General features: G+C 37.7%; 1 protein-coding gene across 4 annotated transcripts in view; it reads left to right on the top strand.

Annotated features, from left to right (window-relative positions):
* Ank3 (ankyrin 3) overlaps positions 1 to 22,527 on the top strand; it is a 526,258-nt gene that overhangs the window by 54,754 nt on the left and 448,977 nt on the right. For all 4 annotated transcript variants that reach the window (XM_048338833.1, XM_048338830.1, XM_048338829.1 and 1 more), the window contains exon 2: positions 6,786 to 6,824. In XM_048338833.1, the coding sequence (XP_048194790.1) occupies positions 6,786 to 6,824 (39 nt within the window). The remainder of the gene's footprint in view (positions 1 to 6,785; positions 6,825 to 22,527) is intronic.

The raw sequence follows: 22,527 nt of genomic DNA, 5'->3' as shown, positions 1-22,527 counted from the left end.
TCAAATATACAAAGGCATCTATAACATTGTAATAAATGTTACATGAGCTTTTTAGTCTCTAGACATCACCTTTTTGACTCTCTGTTGCTGTGGGTTTTCATTAGTATTCCATGGAGCCTGGGTTGCCATAGAAAACCTGTGGTTGTAGAGGCGTTGCCATGACAACAGTCCGCCATTATGTATTTCTCACCATCAGCTAGCTGGAGATGATAGTGCATCCGAATAATATTTATTTAGCAATCTAGCAATATAAAATAAAACAAACAGAATATTTTAATGTCCTACTTATCTCCAACACCAACAGACATTTAAAATATGATGTTTGTTACCTTTATTCACATAAATTAAGCAGAGATGATAGCTGCTCTAAGAAGCTAGTTTTTAGCATCCATTTAACATGTTCTCTAGAGATACTAAAAATTTTAATTGCTTTAAAGGTTTGACATGCACATTAATTCCCATGTATTAAAGCTCCTTGTCAAATAAGCATAAGTTTTTCTTTCCAGAGTCATCTTTATGACCTTGAATAATAGCAGCTTTAGTACCTGTGAGAAAGAAGGACTGGTTTTGTATTTGAAACAAGTCAGAAATAAAGAAAGAAAATACCTAGTGACTCATTGTTCAATGAACCTTTTCAAAAGGAAACAAAAAGCAGAGAAATGATTTTTTTTTCCCCAGTAAAATGGCGCTGAGGTTGAAGAGAAGTTTAAAATATATTCTTGAAAACATTTTGATATACCCATTAGCGACCCTTTCGCAATTCCTAACCAATTGGAAACGTTAGACATCTTAGATCCAATTTGCTGAGTTGTTATGACAACATCTTTTTCACTTACCCCAGTGACAAAAATAATAGTGCGTCACTCTGTGAGGGTAAAAATACAGAATGTAATTTGTAGACAGTTGATATATCTATATTGAAGATTCAAAGAAAGATGAGGACACTTTAAAATTGGTGTTGAGATGGATGGGAGAGAGAACCATGGAATGGGTGACCTGGATCAAGGTACACTGTACTCATAAATTGACTTGTTGAACTGAAACCCTTTTGTACAACTATGTAATGATAATTTTTTAATTTATTCACCATTGGAGTTTGGTAATCTGTCTTACAGTTTTCTTTTTCAACTGCTGACTCTTCCTCTGAAGTGGTGGGGGAGCTGGTTTGGAACTCCTGGGTTTTATTTTCTTGAAGCCAAGTGATGTGGGGGCTCACCAACAGTCATATTCTGAAACTAGGTTTTCTCACAGACTTTGTAAAGAAACCTCCTTGTACAGCAGAGCAGATACCCAATACAGAATCATGGGGTCACAGCCAAGTGCTTCAGAGCAGAATACGTGAACTGCTCCTGGGTATCCATGAGGAATGGGGAGAAAACACAAAAGCTACCACTATATTAGCAGGCATAGCTTGCATAGAGGAGGTAGGTTAGGTTTGCTAGGAGGTATTTACAAAACGGATTTTCTAATCCATGTAATTGTACCAAATAACCTTTAATAAGAAGTAGCTTCAAGTGAAATTGACAATAAACACTCAGTTGCTGAATATAATAAAGGCAGTCCATGACAAACCAACAGCAAGCATAATTCTAAATGGTGAAAAACTAAAGCCATTCATTCCCTTTAAAATCAGGAGCAAGACAGGAATGTTCGCTCTCTCCCCTTCTCTTCAACATAGTATTAGAATTCCTAGCCAGAGCAATTAGGCAAGAAAAAAATATAAAGGGGATCCAAATAGGAAAAGATGAAGTTAAACTTTCTCTCTTCACAGATGACATGATTCTATACCTAAAGAACCCCATTGACTATACTCCCAAGCTACTAAAGCTGATCCAAAACTTTGGCAAAGTTGCAGGATATAAAATAAGCCCTCAAAAATCAATGGCATTTCTATATGCTAAAGACCTGAACACCGAGGCTGAAATCAAGAAAGCAACTCCTTTTGCAATAGCCTCAAAAAACATAAAATACCTTGGAATAACCTTAAAGAAAGAAGTGAAAGACCTCTATGATGAGAACTTTAAAAACATGAAAAATGAAATTAAGGCAGAACTAAGGAAATGGAAAAACCTCTCATGCTCCTGGATTGGGAGGATTAATATAATCAAAATGGCAATATTGCCAAAGGCTATCTACAAATTCAATGCAATACCCGTTAATATCCCAACACCATTTTTTAATGAAATAGACAAAGCAATCCAGAAATTCATATGGAACAATAAAAGACCCAGAATAGCAAAAACAATCCTAAGCAGAAAGGACAGTGCTGGAGGAATTACAATACCCAACTTCAGGCTGTATTATAAAGCTATAGTAATAAAAACAGCTTGGTATTGGCACTGGAACAGGCCTGATGGAACAGAATTGAAGACCCAGAAATGAACCCACAGAATTATGCCTACTTAATCTTTGATAAAGGAGCTAAAAAAATAGTCTGGAAGAAAGACAGCCTCTTTAACAAATGGTGCTGGCAAAACTGGTTCAACACATGCAAAAAACCAAAACTAGATCCTTACATATAACCCTGCACCAAAATCAATTCCAAATGGATCAAAGACCTCGAAATTAAAACAAATACCCTGAAAACACTAAAGGAAGGAGTAGGAGAAACACTTGGGTTCCTTGGCACAGGACAGAACTTCCTTAACAAAGACCCAGAAATGCAACAAATCGAAGAAAGGATGGACAAATGGGACTGCATCAAACTGCAGAGTTTCTGCAGGGCAAAGGACATAGCTCACAAGGTAAACAGAAAGCCCATGGATTGGGAAAAGATATTTACTGGCCATACAATGGACAAATGCCTCATATCTAAAATATATACATAACTAAAAAAATTAAATTCCTCCAAAACAAAACCGCAAAGAACCAATAGTCCTCTCAACAAGTGGGCTAAAGACTTAAAAAGAGACTTTTCTGATGAGGAAAAGAGAATGGCCAAGAGACATATGAAAAAGTGCTCTACATCACTGGCCATAAAAGAAATGCAAATCAAAACAACATTGAGATTCCATCTCACCCCAGTAAGAATGTCCTATATCAAGAAAACTAACAATGACAAATGTAGGAGGGAATGTGGCCAAAAGGGAACCCTACTTCAATGTTGGTGGGAATGTAAACTGGTTCAGCCACTCTGGAAAGCAGTATGGAGATTCCTCAGAAGGCTAAACATAGAGCTCTCCTATGACTCAGCAGCCCCACTTCTGGGCATCTACCCAAAAGACCACAAACAAGAACACACTAAAGCCACCAGCACAACAATGTTCATCGCAGCACATAGCTAAAATATGGAACCAGCCCAGATGCCCCTCAGTAGACGAATGGATCAGGAAAATGTGGTACATATACACAATGGAATTTTATGCCTCTATCAGAAAGAATGACATTACCCCATTCGTAAGGAAATGGAAGGACTTGGAAAAAATTATACTAAGTGAAGTGAGTCAGACCCAAAGAAACATGGACTCTATGGTTTCCCTCATAGGGAATAATTAGCACAGGTTTAGGCTAGTCACAACAGAGGATCACAACAGCCCAATAGCCCTTATGAACACATAAGATGATGCTAAGTGAAATGAACTCCATGTTATGGAAACGACTTTTATATCACTATTGTAATTACTTTCAGCATTCCATGTGAAACTGTAGCTTCTATTGTTGATGATCCTCTTGTATCCCCTTCCTATGGTTGTACCTGCACTATCTGTGTATCTTATCTGAGTACATTGGAAACCATGTATACTGGTATTAGAACTAGGAAATAGAAAGGGAATACCAAAATCTAGAGACACAGGGTAAAAAAAAAAAAAAAGACAAACGACTACAAAAGCAATACTTGCAAAACTGTTTGGTATAAATGAACTGAACAACTCATGGGGGGGGGCGGGGAAGGGAAAGGGGGGAGGGGGGAATGAGGGAGGAGGTAACAAACAGTACAAGAAATGTATCCAGTGCCTAACGTATGAACGTGTAACCTCTCTGTACCTCAGTTTGACAATAAAAATTTAACAAAACAAACAAAAAAACAAACAAACACTCAATTGGCCAAATTCTGTGTTTCCTCAAGTGACAACCCATCGATGGCATTGGACATAACACTCCTTATGGTTTTATAAAGAGAATGGGTACCTTAGTGAAAAATATCAGTTTGGTATGGGAAGATTAGGTTTAGAACTGAAACTTTTGGTAGTTACCAAATTGAGGATTTATTGTTGTGATTGTGCTTTTTTTCTGGCCCAGGGTTATCTGCCAGCAGGGAGCCAGAAGAGCATGGTGGCCCAAAGCATGGAGGCAGCAGTAGAGTATTTGGGTTTTGATCCTGGATTGATTCTTCACTTTATTATTTTGGAAAAGTTAATTGGCCTCTCTGGGCCATAGTTTTCTTATTTGTAACTGTAACTATGCTATAGGTTGTTATGAGAGTAAGATGCATTTCCATTTCCATTATATTCTTTGGAACTGGGCCTGGTTCACAGAAAGTGACGTTCAAGGATATTTTTTTTTAAAGTAAACACCTGGAAAGCTGGGGAGTCAGTCACCTCGTCACAGGACAAACTCCCAACTAAATCAAAGATTCATTTATATCAGAGTATTCGGACAAAAACAAAGTTCCAAAATAATGAGCTTGTTTCATTTTTGATCTCAAGTTTATTGAAAATTGTACATCACATGTTGGCATATTGTTGGCCTTTTACACTGAATATCAGGCTTTCATTTGCTCACAAGCCTACTTAGCAAGAATTCATTAACTTTATTCTTTATGATTTTTCAGTCCAGGTATCTTTACTCTCCTCCTCTATTATGATAGATAATGGTGTCAAATGGATTTTATTGTCATAACATATTCTCTCTCTTAACCTGCCTTTATTTCTTCTTGATATATTTTTCAAGTAGAAGATATCCTTATTTTTAAGTATTGTGGCTTGATTTGATAAATAATTTCTTGATATGGCTAAATTCCTTTCTTGCAGCGAATCAAGCATTGTGAATTTAAATTGGACATTACTGCTGATCGCAGCTCTAATTCAAACTATCTTGAGTCTGCTTTTGTATGCTGGTAGGGCATTAAACCAAATATGTCTCTGGCCATTTTTCATGCACTGTCTTCATATTTTTCTGTGTTTTCAATCCTTTGTGTCTACCTCTGAATTTGGTAAATTCCAAGGCTCTGTTTTTCTCCAGCTTCCTGTATTTTGCAGGTGTCTAATTTTTCTCTTCTACACCAACTCTGTACACCACAGTGAATTCTGCTTGTGTTCGCAATAAACCACAAAACAAAGGTGAGATAGTGGTGTATTGTGGGATGAGGGTCAAGTACAAGAAAATATAAATATATAATTGATATTTGGACTGAGAAAAAACTTACCATGCATAGAAACTCTAGAAGATCCCATAAAATAAATGATTGATATGTTTGGTACACAAAACTGAAACTTCTGTACGCCAAAAGTCATTATAAACTAAACCAAATGCAAACAGACTGTGAAGCCAACTGAAAACACTTATATAATTATGGAAGACTTGTTTTTAATAGCCTTATTGTATAAAGAGTCACAAATCCATAAGAAAACTACAAACCTCCTAATTAAAAGTACCCAAAGGTTCTACATAGGATAATTATCATAAAATTAAAAAATTGCTCACCTGTAATAAGCCTGTATTATAATTTTATAGTATATAACACAACTACTAGTTTTTATTTTAAGTATCTTTTCTGTGCTTTGTACGTTTTCTATAATGAATAAACACTGCTCTTATGATTTATAAAAATTATTCAGGTTGATATAGAAATTATTAAAGTTGATTTAGAAGTTGTGAAATATAATGAAGAAGTATGGCTGAAACATCCAGGAAAATGTTAAGATTTTAGAAATGTTAATATTTTATTTTCCTTTATTAAAAACTTGAATCTTGAAATGACACATTTAATTATTTAGGACTTGAGAGTGGACTTAAAAACTGATGAAATATTTTTGTGGTGCCAATTTGTTCAGCCCATCCTGATGGTGCCAGTCTATGTTCAGGCTTTAACTGTAATGTCGGATATTACTTTCTTTGTATCCTGCATATGTAATCTTTGATACTAGTTGGATCCAGCCTCTTGCATATATTACCATATTTTAATAAGGAACAAGCTAAATGTATTTCTTACCCCAGCAGGCTAGCATTTTGTAAAAACGTAAGTCAGCTTTACTCTTCATCTTAAGTGTATCTGTAGTTTTCTATTTTGAGCTTGTAATGATATTATATAAACGATCTCATGTCATCTCTTGCACAGGGAAGCTCTTAGGTTTTTACATGCCTTGCTATTCTGGCCCTTGCTAAACAATACTTAAGGTAATGAAGCTTCAAAGAAAATGGTGTTTTATAATAGTGTGAAAGAGCCTAGTGTGGAAACTGTTTTCCTGTGTCAGCTTTATTACACAGAGAAAATACATTATCTTTATTATAGTGGTTACATTTGCATCTTACTGATCTCATATTCATTTCAAGTTCAAGACCATACTTGCTTTGTTTGTTTGGTACAACTTCCCTATTAAAATATTCTTTTCCAATTCGTGATGTCCTTGATTTGCTGTGTATACTTCTCTTGATTCTGTATGTATCTGAGTATTTCCTGAATCATGCTTTAGAATGCTCTATCCTCTGTTTTACTGTGGGTCTTTTTTTTTAAGTATTGCTATGTTTTCAAGGCTATCAATAATTTGTGTTTTTAAGTTGCTATTATGATAAATAAAAGACATTCTTTTATGTTTGCTAACTGTTGATTTCTTTTTCTTTTTTAGGATGATTTTGGATCCTTTTGTTCACGAAGCTCTAGAAAGGTAATGGAAATAACTATTTCCATGTTTTTTGTATACATGTTTCTTATCTTTATTTTGAAGAAAAACATTGACTTGACTTCTTTATAAGAGATGATACTTCTAACCCATCTATTATTTGAGCACACCTGGAAGGCTTTGTAGTTTGTCTAGCAGAACCTTCTGGTCAACTGGAAGATTATATTCTTGGGATAGATTGCTGTGTTTCATATCTGGCCATCAGTGTGAGCCTTAATGAAAACCCTGGTATTTGGCTCATCTCATAAGAACATTCTCTACTATTTGAGGAGAAAGGATAGGATCCCATTCATTTTCAAGTGTTTACTTCTAGATCTGGCACTGGAACAAGTCAATGTAATGCATTTGATAGTGAATCTCCTTCAGCTGTGATAGCCTGACATGTGTGTCTTACCTTGACATGTGTTCTGCTCAGTGGGTTTTCCAAGCAACCTTGCCTTTCATATTGGCATGGGGAAATGTTGCAACTCCCCCTCCCTGCCACCCAATTTCCAAGAGTCCTCAGTGTGCATTGTTCCATATATTCCAAACATCCATGGACTCTTCTGTTTTTAGCATAGGAAACATCTGTTCTTTTCAGCCAGTACGATAAAGGTTAAGAGAGAGTGTACTGTAATGTCAGCTCTATTCTTTTCACTTTCAGGATAAATGAAGTGAAACTGTCGAGGTGATATTTCAAAAAAATACAATTATTTTATACCATTAACATTATAATTAACTTTAAATTCTAGTTCTTCCCTATATACATTTAGTTATGCTTCTGTAACATATTCACCACCCAATCCTTTGAAATATAGGCATACTTGCATTATCTCCTTGAGTGATATTTTTTATTGTTATTGTTCAGTGAAATGACAGAGCAATACTCATTTTTTGAATGAACCACTCATAAGGATGGTAATGAAGTTTATTAAAATTTTCACATTGGCTCAGCCTTATCACCAGCAAGGTTCCAGCTCAGCAAGATGTTATGATATTACTTGCTCCTGTTAATTTTGTCACCCGCGATAAGCTAGAGTCACATGTGCCTAAAACACATCAATAATTTCTTACTCTCCAAGTATCAGTTCTACCTTTGAGTACTGTTGCATTGTTTGGTGTCTTGTTGTTTGCAGTAATTTTTTTCTTTCTTTCTTTCTTTTCTTTTTTTTTTTTTGCCAGTCCTGGGCCTTGAACTCAGGGACTGAGCACTTTGCCTGGCTTCTTTTTGCTCAAGGCTAGCACTCTGCCACTTGAGCCGCAGTGCCATTTCTGGCCATTTTCTATATATGGGGTGCTGAGGAATTGAACCTAGGGATTCATGTATACTAGGCAAGCACTCTTGTCACTAGGCCATATTCCCAGCCCATGTTTGCAGTAATCTTAAGGGGCAAAAATACAGCCATCTTTATTTATTTATTTATTTGTTTATTTTTTGCCAGTCCTGGGGCTTGGACTCAGGGCCTGAGCACTGTCCCTGGCTCCTTTTTGCTCAAGGCTAGCATTCTACCACTTGCCACAGTGCCACTTCTGGCTTTTTCTGTATATGTGGTGCTGAGGAATCGAACCCAGGGATTCATGTACGCAAGGCAAGTACTCTACCGCTAGGCCATATTCCCACCTCTCATCTTTATTTTGAAAGGTTAAAAATTGAATCACTAAATAATTATAGTAATAGCCTAGATTTAGTTAGTGGCTATCTAGAGAGTTAAACAAAGAACCCCATAGTTTTCTTTTTACTTTTTTTCAGTCCTGGGGCTTGAACTCAGGGGCTGGGCACTGTCCAGGAGCTTCTTTTGCTCAAGGCTAGCACTCTACTACTTGAGCCACAGCGCCACTTCTGGCTTTTTCTGTATATGTGGTACTGAGGAATTGAACCCAGGGCTTCATGCATGCTAGGCAAGCACTTCCTCACTAAGCCACATTCCCAGCCCTGAACTTCATAATTTTCAAGCTCATTTAGGCTTTTGTAATCTCATCCCTCATTTTACTTCCTGTAATTGTATAGATACAAAAATCTTATGTGAGATTGTTTGAAATACTAATGACAATCAAAATTTGTCTTGGGTCTCACCCAGATTTCCCCATTCCTACTCTATTTAGAGGAGCCCAAGATTGTTCAAAAACATGTTTTAGAATTTGGGGTCTAGAATTGTTCATTATTGATACAATTATTTTAGACTAAATGCAATGTGAGCTTTATCATTATGTTGGTGAATAAATAGAAGATTGTTGTATCTCAGGAGTATAATATTTAGTTTATCTTAAACCTTCTGTGAGCATGAAACTACACCTGGTACATAAATTTAGGGCTCTGTTCTACTCACATCATTGTGGCTAATCCAACCTCATTTACCATTCAGCCATTTCAACATATACAATGAAAATGTGGTTATGTTACTTCCATAGCCTTTTGTTCATGTGATTAATGCTATCTTTGCTGAAGTACTCAATTTGTTTTGTTTTGTTTTCTTTTGTATTTTTTTTTGGCCGTCCTGGGGCTTGGACTCAGGGCCTGAGCACTGTCCCTGGCTTCTTTTTGCTCAAGGCTAGCACTCTGCCACTTGAGCCACAGCGCCACTTCAGGCCGAGTTTTGTTTTGTTTTGTTTTGTTTTGGTGAAGTACTCAATTTGTAAGTTAGTTGATAGAAGACAAAAATTAAGTTTTGGGAGTAGCAAGTGAATGCTTCATTTATGCCTTTCCTCTTCGCTCCCTCCCTTCCTTTCTTATTTTTTCCTTTCCTCGCTTCCTTACCTAAGCCCTCTCCTTCCCTCCCTTTTCTTTATTTAAATATATTTAGATTTTTTTTTCCTGCCAGACCTGGGGATTGGACTCAGGGCCTGAGCACTGTCCCTGGCTTTTTTTTTTTTTTTCTCAAGGCTAGCACTCTACCACTTGAGCCACAGTGCTACTCTGGCCTTTTCTGTTGATGTGGTGCTGAGGAATCGAACCCAGGGCTTCATGTATATGAGGCAAGCACTTTACCATGAGGCCATCTTCCATATTCCCTAGAATTTTTAAGAGGTACATAGTTATAGGGTACAGAAAGTCACCTCAATTCACATATATAATGCAGAAGGATCAGATAAGAGTAATAGGTATATCTTTCACATCTATTATTTCTTTGTGTTAGGAACTTTCAGAATTCTTCCTATTAGCTCTTTTGAAACATATAGTTCATATTGTTGTCAACCATTGTTGCTCTACTGTGATGTAGGACATTATAAATTATTCTTCCTGCCCAACTGTACTTGGTACCCATTAACCATTCTGAGAGGATTTCACTAGCTGCCCCATCACCAGGAATTGAGTTAGGTGAGTGTTAAAACTGAATAAGGGTAAAAATTGCTGGGATCTCTACCTTTATTCCAGTGTGAATGGGGCTGGTCTAGTTTACATTTTGGTATCTTGGGAGCCTCTCCTCTGGCCTTGGTTGATGCAGATGTGAACTCACATGCCTCAGCTTACTTCCTTTATTCCTTTTTATAGTTACAGAAAACAAAGACCCTATCCCTGAGCTAGATCCTAGTCTCAGCTCTGTATTTGGCACCTGCTACAGCTCCTCCAGCCCTTGCTGCTTTATGGTTCAACTTTCTTTGCCAGCAAGATGATATCTGGAGTCTCCGGAGACTATGTAGAATTATTCCTCAGAATCTATTACTGAATCTTCTCACCAGCAACAATATTAAAGTCTCCCCTCCACCCCCCGGGAAGAGAGAATGAGAAAGCAGGAGTTTATAGTGCATAAATTGAAGGAGTAGCTTGGATGAATTCTGAGTCTAATGAGATAAAAAGAGCTCAATAAAAATGAAAGGAAAACCATTTATTACCCAGGATATCTGATTCTTTCCTTGTTTGCCCCCCTACTGCTTTGATTATGTGTTTCTGTACAGTGTGTGTCTCATGGCAACACTTAAGAAACCAGGGTCACTTTTTAAATCTTGCATGCCATAGTCTTGCCTGGGCAAGCCTGTGATTTAGATGTCTGTAAATGCAAGTTGATATCTATAGATAGGTGTGCTCTCAGAACATTCCATCTCCTTAATAGAAAGAATGAGGGAAAGCGTGCACCTCTCTCATGGAATTCTTTTGTCTTTGAACTGTAGAATCTGAGTAATTGTTAACTATACCACATCATGTCAGGCAGAGTCTGCATCCTAATGATACAGATCTCAGAACTGCCAGCATTAACTCACGCTCAATTTAAGGGTGTGGGTTACAATGGAGGCTGACCAAAAAAAAATAATGTGTGGGAGAAATCTATTGCCTGCAAAAGTTTGTTTTCATTCTATGTTTGGCACCAATCAGAGCTAGCACAGTGCCCACACATGATGTCCTGAAAGTCTTTATATGAAGACAAAATTTAAGCTCAAAAGGAGAAGGGTTCAGCCCCATCCCACCATTTTTCTTCTTCTCAGGACTGATGCTAATTCCACTGCTTCCTTCTTGATGGTATGTGGCTAGTGGGACAGTAAGAGGGAAAGCCTTCTGTGTTCATGTAGTCATAGAAATCCCTTATCACCTCTCTGTGACATCCAAGGGAGACATGTTTGCATTGATTTCTATTCTAAAGAGCTGACAGTCATTTGTAGGCCCTTTAACTATTGGGTCAGGAATGCAAATATGTGTGTGTGTGGTAGTGGTGGTGGTGGTGGTGGTGGTGGTGTGTGTGTGTGTGAGAGAGAGAGAGAGAAAGAGAGAGAGATTGCAGGATCCCTATTTTTCCCTCTGGCTGCTTTTTTTTTTTTTTTTTTTTTTTTTTTTTTTTTTTTTTTTTTGGCCAGTCCTGGGCCTTGGACTCAGGGCCTGAGCACTGTCCCTGGCTTCTTCCCGCTCAAGGCTAGCACTCTGCCACCTGAGCCACAGCGCCGCTTCTGGCCATTTTCTGTATATGTGGTGCTGGGGAATCGAACCTAGGGCCTCGTGTATCCGAGGCAGGCACTCTTGCCACTAGGCTATATCCCCAGCCCCTCTGGCTGCTTTTTTTAAAGTCTACATTTAATCATGTAGGCATCCACTCATAAATTCCAGCTCTTTAGTTAACATCCAGTTAGCAAATGCTGAGAACTGCCATAAGCTTAGCACTCACCAGCTTGCATTTCTGGCTCAAGGAGGTCCAAAGACCCACAAGCCAAAAATGATTCCAAGTCATATTCTTCCCAAATGATAGAATCTAGGCTCTTCTGTCCTGAAGTGCATCTAATTTTTCAATTGCCCCTCTGTTTTCCAGAACCAAAGTTTATGGATGATTTCAGAATGAAATCTGGCATCAGAGAGTTTGCTCCAGACATATGATGGACTCTGTTATCTACTTCCCTGAAAGTGGAGAAATAATCAGTTTTTCCCTTACAAGTTTAAGATGCTTTGCTCAAATCTGTGGGGAGGATATGACATTTGCCCTCAAAAGGATCTTAAGAATGTTCTGTAGCACGCTTAGGTTGGGTTGGTTATTAGACTCAAAATTCCCGCAGTTGGTAGTTTTCTAACACTGCAATATTTAAGAGATTAATCCTTAAAATTGTACTCAGCAAAAGAATCTTTTTATAAAAATTTTCTTGCTTTGTTTTGATCATTAGGGATAGATGTGCTTTCAGGCTAACTAAAATTTAACTTTGTTTTCACTTTTATGAACATATATTAAGGGGGTTCTGTGTGTTATTTCTATACAGGCATATTAGCATACACAGATAAATCCAGTGGCCCTTTTGTTCTCTTCTCTCCAAAAATATAATTTCTTCTTCCGTGTGCATGCGCACACACATGTGCACAGACACACACACACACATACACACCATTGTCTTTTCCATTCATCAATTGCAGGGTATGTGGACTGCTTTCCTAACTTGACTGTTGTGAGTAGTAATACTATTTACATGTGCAGTGCCTCTGTTATAGCCTGACTCACTTCCTTTCACATATATGTCCAAGAGTAATATCACTAGATTGTATAGTTGTTCTTTTAGTTTTTGAGGACTCTCCATCCTGACTTTCATAGGAGTTGCATTAATTTACATTCCCACTAGCAGTGAATTAGGATTTCTGTTTCCTGCATCCTCACTAGCATTTGTTAGTGTTTGTGTTCTTGGTGATGACCGTTCTAACTGGACTGAGATGAAATCCCAGTGTTTTTTTTTTTGTGTTTTTTTTTTTTCATGCTCTCAGAACTTTATTAGGTGGAATCTGGTCAAGGGGAAACCCCCGGAACAGTTGCCTGCCTGCTGCAGGACAACTGGCATGGAGGAGCCTTTACTTGGAGACGGGCTTTCACTGAGGTGGAAGCAGTGTTTTGATTTGCATTTCTTGTATAGCTAGGGATGTTTAGTATTTTGTCATGTATTTTATTTGCCATTTTTAATTGTTGAGCTCACTGTATATTTTGGTTATTATTCTCTTGTCAAATGAATAATTAGAGAAGATTTTCTGCCATTCTATGATGGTTTCTTCAAGTCTAATGATTGTTTCCTGTGTTAAATGGAAGCATTTTTGGTTAGGCACAGTTCCATTTGTCAAGCCTTGCTCTTATTTGCTGAGCTATTAGAGTTCTATTTAATAAGTTTGGTGCCTCTGTCTATATAGTCCAGACTTTTTCTGTTGTTTTTTTTGTAGTAGTTTTAGAGGTTCAGGTCTTGTATTAATTCTTTGATCCACTTTGAATTTATATTATTACAGGGTGCACAGCCAGTTTTTCCATCACTATTTGTTGAAAAGTCTCTATTTTCTACAGTATATGCCATGAACTCCTTTGTCAAGAATTGGATGGCATAAAATGAAAGACCCAGAAGTAAATCCATGGATTTTATGCCTTTGGTCTGTCTACTTCTGTGCTGGTACCATGGCTATGTAGTATAGTTTGAAGTCTGTTATTGTAATACCGCTAGTGCTGTTCCTCTTGCTTAGGATTAGTTTGACTACTTGAGGTCTTTTATACTTTCATATAAAGTTTGGATCTTTTTACCCTTTGTTAAGAAGGTCTTTGGAATTTTTATGGAGATTACATTGAATATATAGATTGGTTTTGGTAGTACAGTCATGTTCCTAGTATTGATTCTGTTCACCTGTGAGCATGAGAGATCTTTCCATCTCCTGGTGTTTTCTTTGATTTCTTCAGTGGTTTATTGTTTTTATTGAGAGGTCTTTTCATTCCTTATTTAAATGAAATGCTTGTTGTTTTTAATTTTCAGGAAGTTATGAATAAGATTGTTTTCCTCATTTCTTTCCCAATCTGCTCATTGTTGGTATATAGAAAGGGTACAAAACTACTAAATTTTGTATTTTGATTTTGTGTCTTGCTACTTTGCCAAAAGGTATGATTAGTTACTCATTAAGAATTGTGAATAGGTTGCCTGAATGTTTCATTTTCCCTATTTTCTCATTTCTTAAAGGCTAGGAATATCAGGTATCTCACAGAGATGTTTTAAGAATTAAGTGAGACATATATCAAGAAAACTAATAATAACAATTGTTGGAGGGGATGTGGCCAAAAGGGAACCCTACTTCATTGTTGGTGGGAATGTAAACTGGTTCAGCCACTCTGGCAAGCAGTATGGAGATTCCTCAGAAGGCTCAATATAGAACTCCCCTATGACCCAGCAGCCCCACTGTTGGGTATCTATCCAAAAGACCACAAACAAAATCACAGTAATGCCACCAGCACAACAATGTTCATCGCAGCACAATTTGTCATAGCGAGAAGCTGGAACCAACCCAGATGCCCCTCCATAGATGAATGGATCAGGAAAATGTGGTACATTTACACAATGGAATTTTATGCCTCTATCAGAAAGAACGACATTGTTCCATTTGTAAGGAAATGGAAGGACTTGGAAAAAGTTATACTAAGTGAAGTGAGCCAGACCCAAAGAAACATGGACTCTATGGCCTCCCTTATTGGGAATAATTAGTACAGGTTTAGGCAAGTCATAGCAGAGCATCACAAGGCCCAATAGCTATACCCTTAGGAACACATAAGATGATGCTAAGTGAAATGAACTCCATGATATGGAAACAAGTGATATATCACAGTTATAACTACTTTCAACGTCCTATGTGTATGTGTAGTTTCTATTATTGATGATGTTTTGTATCACCTTCCTATGTTTGTACCTACACTATCTCTGTAATCTTATCTGAGTATATTGGAAACCGTGTTTACTGGTATTGGAAGTAGGAAATTCAAAGGGAATACCAAATTCGAGAGACACGGGGTAAAAAAAGAGAAATAACTACAAAAGCAATACTTGCAAAACTGTTTGGTGTAAGTGAACTGAACAACTGGGCGGGGGGGAGGGAAGGGGGGGAGGGAGGGGGGCATGAGGGACAAGGCAACAAACAGTACAAGAAATGTATCCAACGCCCAACGTATGATACTGTAACCTCTCTGTACGTCAGTTTGAAAATAAAAATTTGAGAAAAAAAAAAAAAAAAAAAGAAAAAATAAAATACACTGTAATATTTTTTAAATTAAAGCATTTCCTTTATCCAACACCATTAAAAAAAAAAAAAAAAAAAAAAAAAAAAAAGAATTAAGTGAGAATGTTCTATTCTTCCAAAACTCTTGGCATACAAGGTGTGTTTGATAAATTTTAAATATCACTAGAATCACAGACACCCTTTCTTTCCTCTTTCCTTTTCTTCCATTTATGGAATTCTATGTCTGTGTTTCAAATGGTGCCAAGCCCCAGAAAATTATGGAAACTTAAATTTTTTTTCGGTAGTATAGTAAGCAGTAAGCAAGAACGAGGTCCAGGAAAAGATTTTTTTATAATCTACTTTCAAAATGGTCAGTTTTGGAAGTGGCACTATGGCTCAAGTGGTAAAGCACTAGCCTTGAGCTGAAGAGCTCAGGGACAGCACCCAGGTCCAGAGTTCAATCCCCAAAACTGACTAGAAAAAAAGGTCAATTTTATCATATCTGCCTCCCCTGCACACATGTCACAAAGCTCCATGTTCATTTGGAATAGTCTAAAAGTTGGATCAAAAGTGGGGAACAAGATTGAGAATGTTAATTTCATTTTGGCTTTGAGTGGTACATACCTATCTGCATCTAGCATGTGTGCATATATGTGTAAGATACGCAGCCATACATTTATGTATATGCTATAACTGAACATATTATGCATATCATTACTGCAACATGGGTTTATAAATATGTACATAAACATGCATGTGCATAAAATATATTATGATGCAAATAAATACCTAGGAAATAACTGAAACTCTATCTCCCTGCTGGTCCCTTGATTGGAGCTAGACTATTAGGGGTGGTACTTCCCTGTGATAAATATTGTTTATTCCATGCTATAGTGGTGTATTTGTTTCTTCACAAAGGAGTGTACTAACTTTTACTTATGGCTCAGTCAGTAACTCCCAACTCAAGAGCATATTAGAATAAAAAATGGTGTTTGCTCAGATTGTAACCACAGTAGAGCATGTATGTATTTTTCTGTAGTTTCACAAAAAAAGAGAAAAGACTTCCTGATGAAGCAGATTGAGGTTTGTCTTTTGAATTTGTAATAGTGTGCCTAGACTTAATTACTTCAAGTAGTCCAGTAGAAGAAAAGGAAAGGAACCAACATTTATTGAGCAGTCATTATGGGATGCAGGATGTTAACCCATTAGATTCTCCTTTGACTCTGTGAAGCTGGTTTTGTAACACCCTTCTGTGGGCAGGGAACTGATCTTTGAGGTTCCAAATGGCTGGTAAATAGCTTCTACTGCTTCCCCAAATCCTGCTCTTTCCAAATTGGTGCTGCCTGCTTATATATATATGAATAAGGGATTCAAAAAATCGAAGGTTTCCTAGAAGTGACATTAAAAGTCCTGGCTGACCACTCCTAGGGAAGTCACCTAGTGATTACTACTATTGACTTTGAGAATTGGGTGAGGCAAATTTCCCCGCCCCCCCCCCCCCCCCCCGGGCCATTAGTTCCTCCTATCTGTGACTGTTGCAGGATATTGCCTTGGCTCTAGACTATTGTCTTCATCTTTGTGACTTCTTGCCTGTCTCCGATGAAGTTTTATGTTGGCTAGCCTTGCCTTGTGAGTACTAAAGCCATATTGGTGGGAGGTATTTACTTTATTTGCATATTTCAACTTTGATCTAGTGTTTTGAATACCAAGCAATAATTTCAGGCATGCATAACCTTCTGAGAAAAAGGGTGTATGATTAACATGTCAGCTTTGTCAGGATTCCTGAGCACTAAGCTGATGAGGTAGTTGGAAATGGTATAAATAGAACATATGCCAGGACCTTCTGCCATGTAAATAGGCTGCTCTGTAACAGAAAGTTCCTGGGCTCTAATAGGCAGTCTTTTGTAATGATTTAAGTTCTCTTGGCTGGATTTAGACCTTAGTCTTAGTAAGATGGTTTTATATATGTATGTATTATATCTGTATTATACATGTATTTATGAAGGAGTATATAGTAGTATAAAGTGGGTGAGATTGGGTTGGACTGATTTCAATTCTGTCACTCACTGTCCAAATGTCCCTGGGTAACTTACTGTACCTGTGAACCTGAGTTATCTATCCATTCATAAAATAGATAGGGCTGTTTGTAACAGAGTACTTACTGTTCATATCATAGAGCTCTGCTGAGTAAATATTACTTTTCTATGCATTGGCTTAGAAGATAATGTTTGTTTGTTTGTTTTGTTGCCAGTCCTGGGGCTTGAATTCAGGATCTGGGCACTGTCCCTGAGATTCTTTTGTTCAAGGCTAGTGCTCTACCACTTGAGCCACAGTGCCACTTCCAACTTTTCTGTTAATGTGGTGCTGAGGAATCACATCCAGGGCTTCATGCATGCTAGGCAAGCACTCTATCACTGAGCCACATTCCCAGCCTTGATAATGTGTTTTTTTAAATTAAAATTTTATTGTAAAGTTGATATTACAGAAGAGCTACAGTTATAAAAGTCAGGTAATGAGTACATTTCCTTTTGAACTGTGTCACCCCCTACTTCATTCTCTTGATAATGTGCTTTTAAGTGCTTGTGTTCAAAGAGTGCATGTAAATTGGGTAAAAGATGAATTCAATAAGCTTTTCCTTAGATAAAGAAGAGCTTTTCCTTCGTACTTCTAAATCGGTTAGATTTTAAATAAAGAGGCAAGCCCTCTTTTTTTTTTCTTTGATACCTCTCCATGATGTAGATTTGAACTCAACATTCAACAGCTTGCTGGGTGCATTCTGTGCATCTGTTCTCTGCTCTTGTTCTTCCTGCCGGATCTGAGGAGCAGTGAGAGTCACATTTTCCAGTAGACTTAGCTATTGATGATTCCAGCACAACATGCAATATGACGTAGAGGATGCTTTTGAAACTGTGCAGAAGCTGTGGTGACTAATGTGGCAGGTCAAGGCTGACAGCCATGGAAAAGAACACTTCTCAGCTGGATATAAACTGTGGCCCATCTCCTATTTCTCTCCTATGAATTCTGCGCTTCTTGATAAACCTGCTTTAGCAAGTCAACACAGTAATTTGTGCAATCATGTTAAATATGCCCAAACAAAAGCTTACAGCCCATATGGACAAATATACCAAGATGTTACATTAGTCAGCAATTAGACATACTTGCTAGTGTCAAATGGATATATTAAGTGCCTTTTATATGCAAAGCGCAAGTTTTAAATGGAAAAGGGAATATCTTAATCACCAGATAGCAGAAGTCTTTGCTCTCTATAGAGATATATGTTTTAGAAATGATTCAGTGTACTTTTTCTAAGCCATCTCATGAGGCCAATTAATTTGATTAGTGAAAAGCTTTTCAATTAAGTGTTGCCCTGTTACCAGTGTCCTAAAATAAAATGTTCCCCATCTCAATTGATGGTTGTATTTGTTTTTTGTTTGTTTGTTTGTTTTACCAGTCCTGGTGCTTGAACTCAGGGCCTGAGCACTGTCCCTGGCTTCTTTTTGCTCAAGGCTAGCACTCTACCACTTGAGCCACAGTGCCACTTCCGGCTTTTTCTATATATGTCGTGCTGAGGAATCGAACCCAGGGTTTCATGTATATGAGGCGAACACTTTACCACTAGGCCATATTCTCAGCCCCTACATTTGTGTTTTTTTCTAAGTTAAGCATCAAAAATAAAAACCCCTTAGGAACTGTAATATTAAAAAAAAAACCTATTGAGAACTGAGGAATGATTATCACCCATTTTTGTTTCTTTTCTAGTTGTCAGTGTTGCTGTCCATTTAACAGTAGCTCTCAAACTTCCTGGTGGTTTGGAGTCTAATGATAAAGCTATAGTTTCATTTTTCCCAAGTACAGAAATAATCTGAAAATTTACCTTTCAAGCCTTGGAGATAATCAGCACCTATAAGACCTTCCTACATTAGGACTTAAGGGAAATCAAGTCATACAAAAGAATATTTAGACATTTATTTGACGTATGTGTTTTTGGCGATCTGTTTGAGATGGGCAGAGCAGCTCTTATCATTCCATCTTTGAGATAAGAAAACTGAAGCTCAGTTTCCATGACTTACACAGAGCCATAGCACTGATCTCTCTGAACAGAGCCAGGGCCTAAACCCACTGCTTTCTCCACCATCTCATTAACTGTCTGATTCATTTAAGAGATCACATGCCCTATTGACCTGGTTTCCCTGTGAGAAGCAGGCCAGCTCTGTTTCTCTTGGCCTGAACAGTAAACAGTAATTGATGGAATTGGTAATGCCGTATGGAGAAATGAGTAGCAGCTCATGCATGGTTCCGGAGCCTTGTCCCTGTGGCTCTGTTTTCCCCTTAGGAGCATTTGAGTCTGTGACCTCACCACACCTAGCCATGTGTTTTGTTTCTGTGTTGTCTTTGGAATGGAGATGAAGACCTACTCTACCTATCCATGGCTCTGAAGCCAGTGAAATTTACAGATCATACCACATTCAAGCTTTCAAGATTCCTTTTCAAGAAATCAGTGTCAAGCTTTTCAATTTATTTTTTCTTTTGAGGGAATTGCTTCAGTACAGTGCTTCCTACCCAAGGATGGTGGAGGATACTGAAAGATGAAGCTGTGATAATATGTCTGCTGGAAATTTAAGAGAGCAGTAGATAATCTTGAGAACAGCCTGGAGTGGGCAATGAATGCCTGTGCATATCGACTGAAGATCCCCTCTCAAATTCTCAACTTCCCAAGTTTCGATCTTACAAAGACTTCATTTTGCAAAGCTCAGTTATTTGGCTTCAATAAGGAGCCATACTTTCTCTGGGTTTTGGAGCCTTTCCAATATGGGAGATGTCGGCTTAAATGTAGGTGGTGACCATTAATTGGAAATGTCATGAAGGGACTCAAAATGTGATAGAACCTTCTTCTAGATTTGTGTTTCTAGAAATTCCAGGGTATTTTCTCTTCCCCCCTCCCCTACTCCCTTTTTTTCTGTCTGCAATTTAGGTAACCTTGAAAAATATACTGAGTAGTTAGCTTCTATTTCCACAGCTCTGGCATGGAAATTTCTTCCAGGCTAGAAATGCTGCTTAGACTGGTTGCTATGCAACAAGGAGAGGAGTTCACAAGCCAGCAATCAAATGAGAGATAATATTTTCTCTTGGTGTGTGTGTGTGTGTGTGTGTGTGTGTGTGCACGCGCTTCCTTTTGGTATTGTGTATTGACTTCCTGTGGGCAGTTTTTATTTGTAGAAACGTCTTTTCCACAGATACTTTATTTTACTTGTTAAATACATTTGATTTGATCTTGCTATATAAAAAGGCAAGCCCTACCTCAAAAGCAGTAGGTGTTGAAATTAGACCTGGAATTTGATCTGGAAGCAGATAAAATACTTCTCACGAAAACATAATTGAGTCAGATGCTGCCTTAGCTATTCATTTATTAAGAAGCCATTCCTGTAGTTTTGCATTCTTTCTCTTAATTACTTTCTAAAAAGAATCATGCACTCTTGGACACAAATCGGTATCCTTCTTCTCTCCTGTCTTTGAATGTCCCCTGTGAAGAGGTCATTTAACCCTTCCTACTCAGGATTTCTTTCAACTAAGTGGTTGGAGCCATTATTTTAGATTTATACTAAACTTTCTAGATTTTATTTTTCAACTACTAACAAAACAGCTTTTCAACAAAGGCTTAAATAAATCCTTCTAACTAGTGCTCATCTTTCAATTAACTCATTCTAATTATATCTTGAGGTTAATTGAGTGAAGCTCAGGATGTGCCTGAGAATTGTTCCCTGTATTCCTGCAAGTGGAAAAGAGGAAATGGGGAAATGGAAACCATAGAGGTCTTATCCATTGTCCCATATGTAAAAACTACGCACCAATTTTGCTCTCTGGCAAAATGCAGCCTGTATTCTTGAACTAACAGCTTGTGATATCTTAGAAGAGCAGGTGATAGCAGCCAATTTGATTTCACTGGAAAATACTCAGGTAAAGTCATATCTTCCCTTTTTTCTGTTGATTTGTCTGTGCTAGTGAGTTCTTATAATGCCACAGCTACAGATGTGGAATTTTTGTCACACATTTGATGAAATCTAGAACAATAATCAGCCTTGCATTACCTTTTCTGCTTTGTAAGTGTCACTTAGTGCCAGGAACTGGTGGGTCAATCCTATAATCCTGGCTACTCAGAGACTGACATCTAGAGTATTGTGGTTGAGACCAACTGGGCAGAAAAATTTGTGAGTCCTTGTTTCTAAAATAATCAGCAAAAAGTAGGGGCAGAGACATGATTTAAGCAGTAAAGCCCAAGTAGTGGTACCACTACCAATGGTAGTGCAAATGAGAGGCCCTAAGTTTAAACCCCAGTACTATTCCCACAAAGGTAGCACTTAGCATTTTTTTTCTACAAATAGCTACATAACTAATTTAAAGAAACAGCAACATTAAAACGGTCAGGGTTGTTTTTGAAATTTAATGATGTAGTATTTGTATCTAAACTTTGTAATTTTCATTTTCCTCTCGATTTGGTTTATGATTGGGACACACTTCTGCTTTATTTGCCTTTCAGATTCCATATTTAGTACCAACTGTTTGTGCTCAGGCACACATTTTAGCAAAGATACACTTGCAGCATTTTGGCTGAGTTATCTTTACTGTTTGTGCTCCACGGGAAGCAGGGTTGCAGGTTGAACCTCTGTTACTGCCTGGGGTGTGCTTATGCACTGATGATCTTGGAAAATGTTCTGTATCTTCTTTTAGTTTCCATTTTCCCTTTGAATGCATTGTAGAAAGGTGGAACATGAACTATTTTAAATCAAACTCTGCAACAGTTCACAAGCTTGTGCTGAGTCAGAATGCAAATACATTCCACATTGCTTGCTGAACTTTCCTGCTTACCATTTCCCTTAGACTGATAGGAACCCCTCTGGGAAGGAAAGATTTGAACAGGTCAAATAAAATGAAATAAGCAATGTGAGTTCTATTGAAATAGCTAACAAGAATTTAAAAATGGTGTGAAGGCAAATGGCATACATACTGATGCTTTTTACTTAGCAGATCCCTTAGAGGGTCTCATATTGGCTATCAGGTTTAACTTAAGCCATGCTATGGGATATTTGTGAAAATGTAAATGTTATAGGAAAGTATTATTTCCAGTGGTGAGATCATGGGTCTATGTCTATATATGTAGTGGGAGAAAATACTAAATGTCAGTGAAATGCTTGTGAAAATAAACATGCTTTTACTCATGGACCTGTAGGGGCAAGTTCATGCATGCCAATTTAAGAGCACGCTCCTCACGGACACCAAAAGCAAATTGTAACATGAATATAT

Source organism: Perognathus longimembris, chromosome 2 (assembly GCF_023159225.1).
Source record: "Perognathus longimembris pacificus isolate PPM17 chromosome 2, ASM2315922v1, whole genome shotgun sequence".
In the NCBI taxonomy this organism is placed as follows: domain Eukaryota; kingdom Metazoa; phylum Chordata; class Mammalia; order Rodentia; family Heteromyidae; genus Perognathus; species Perognathus longimembris.
This window is presented reverse-complemented; position numbering and strand designations above follow the sequence as displayed.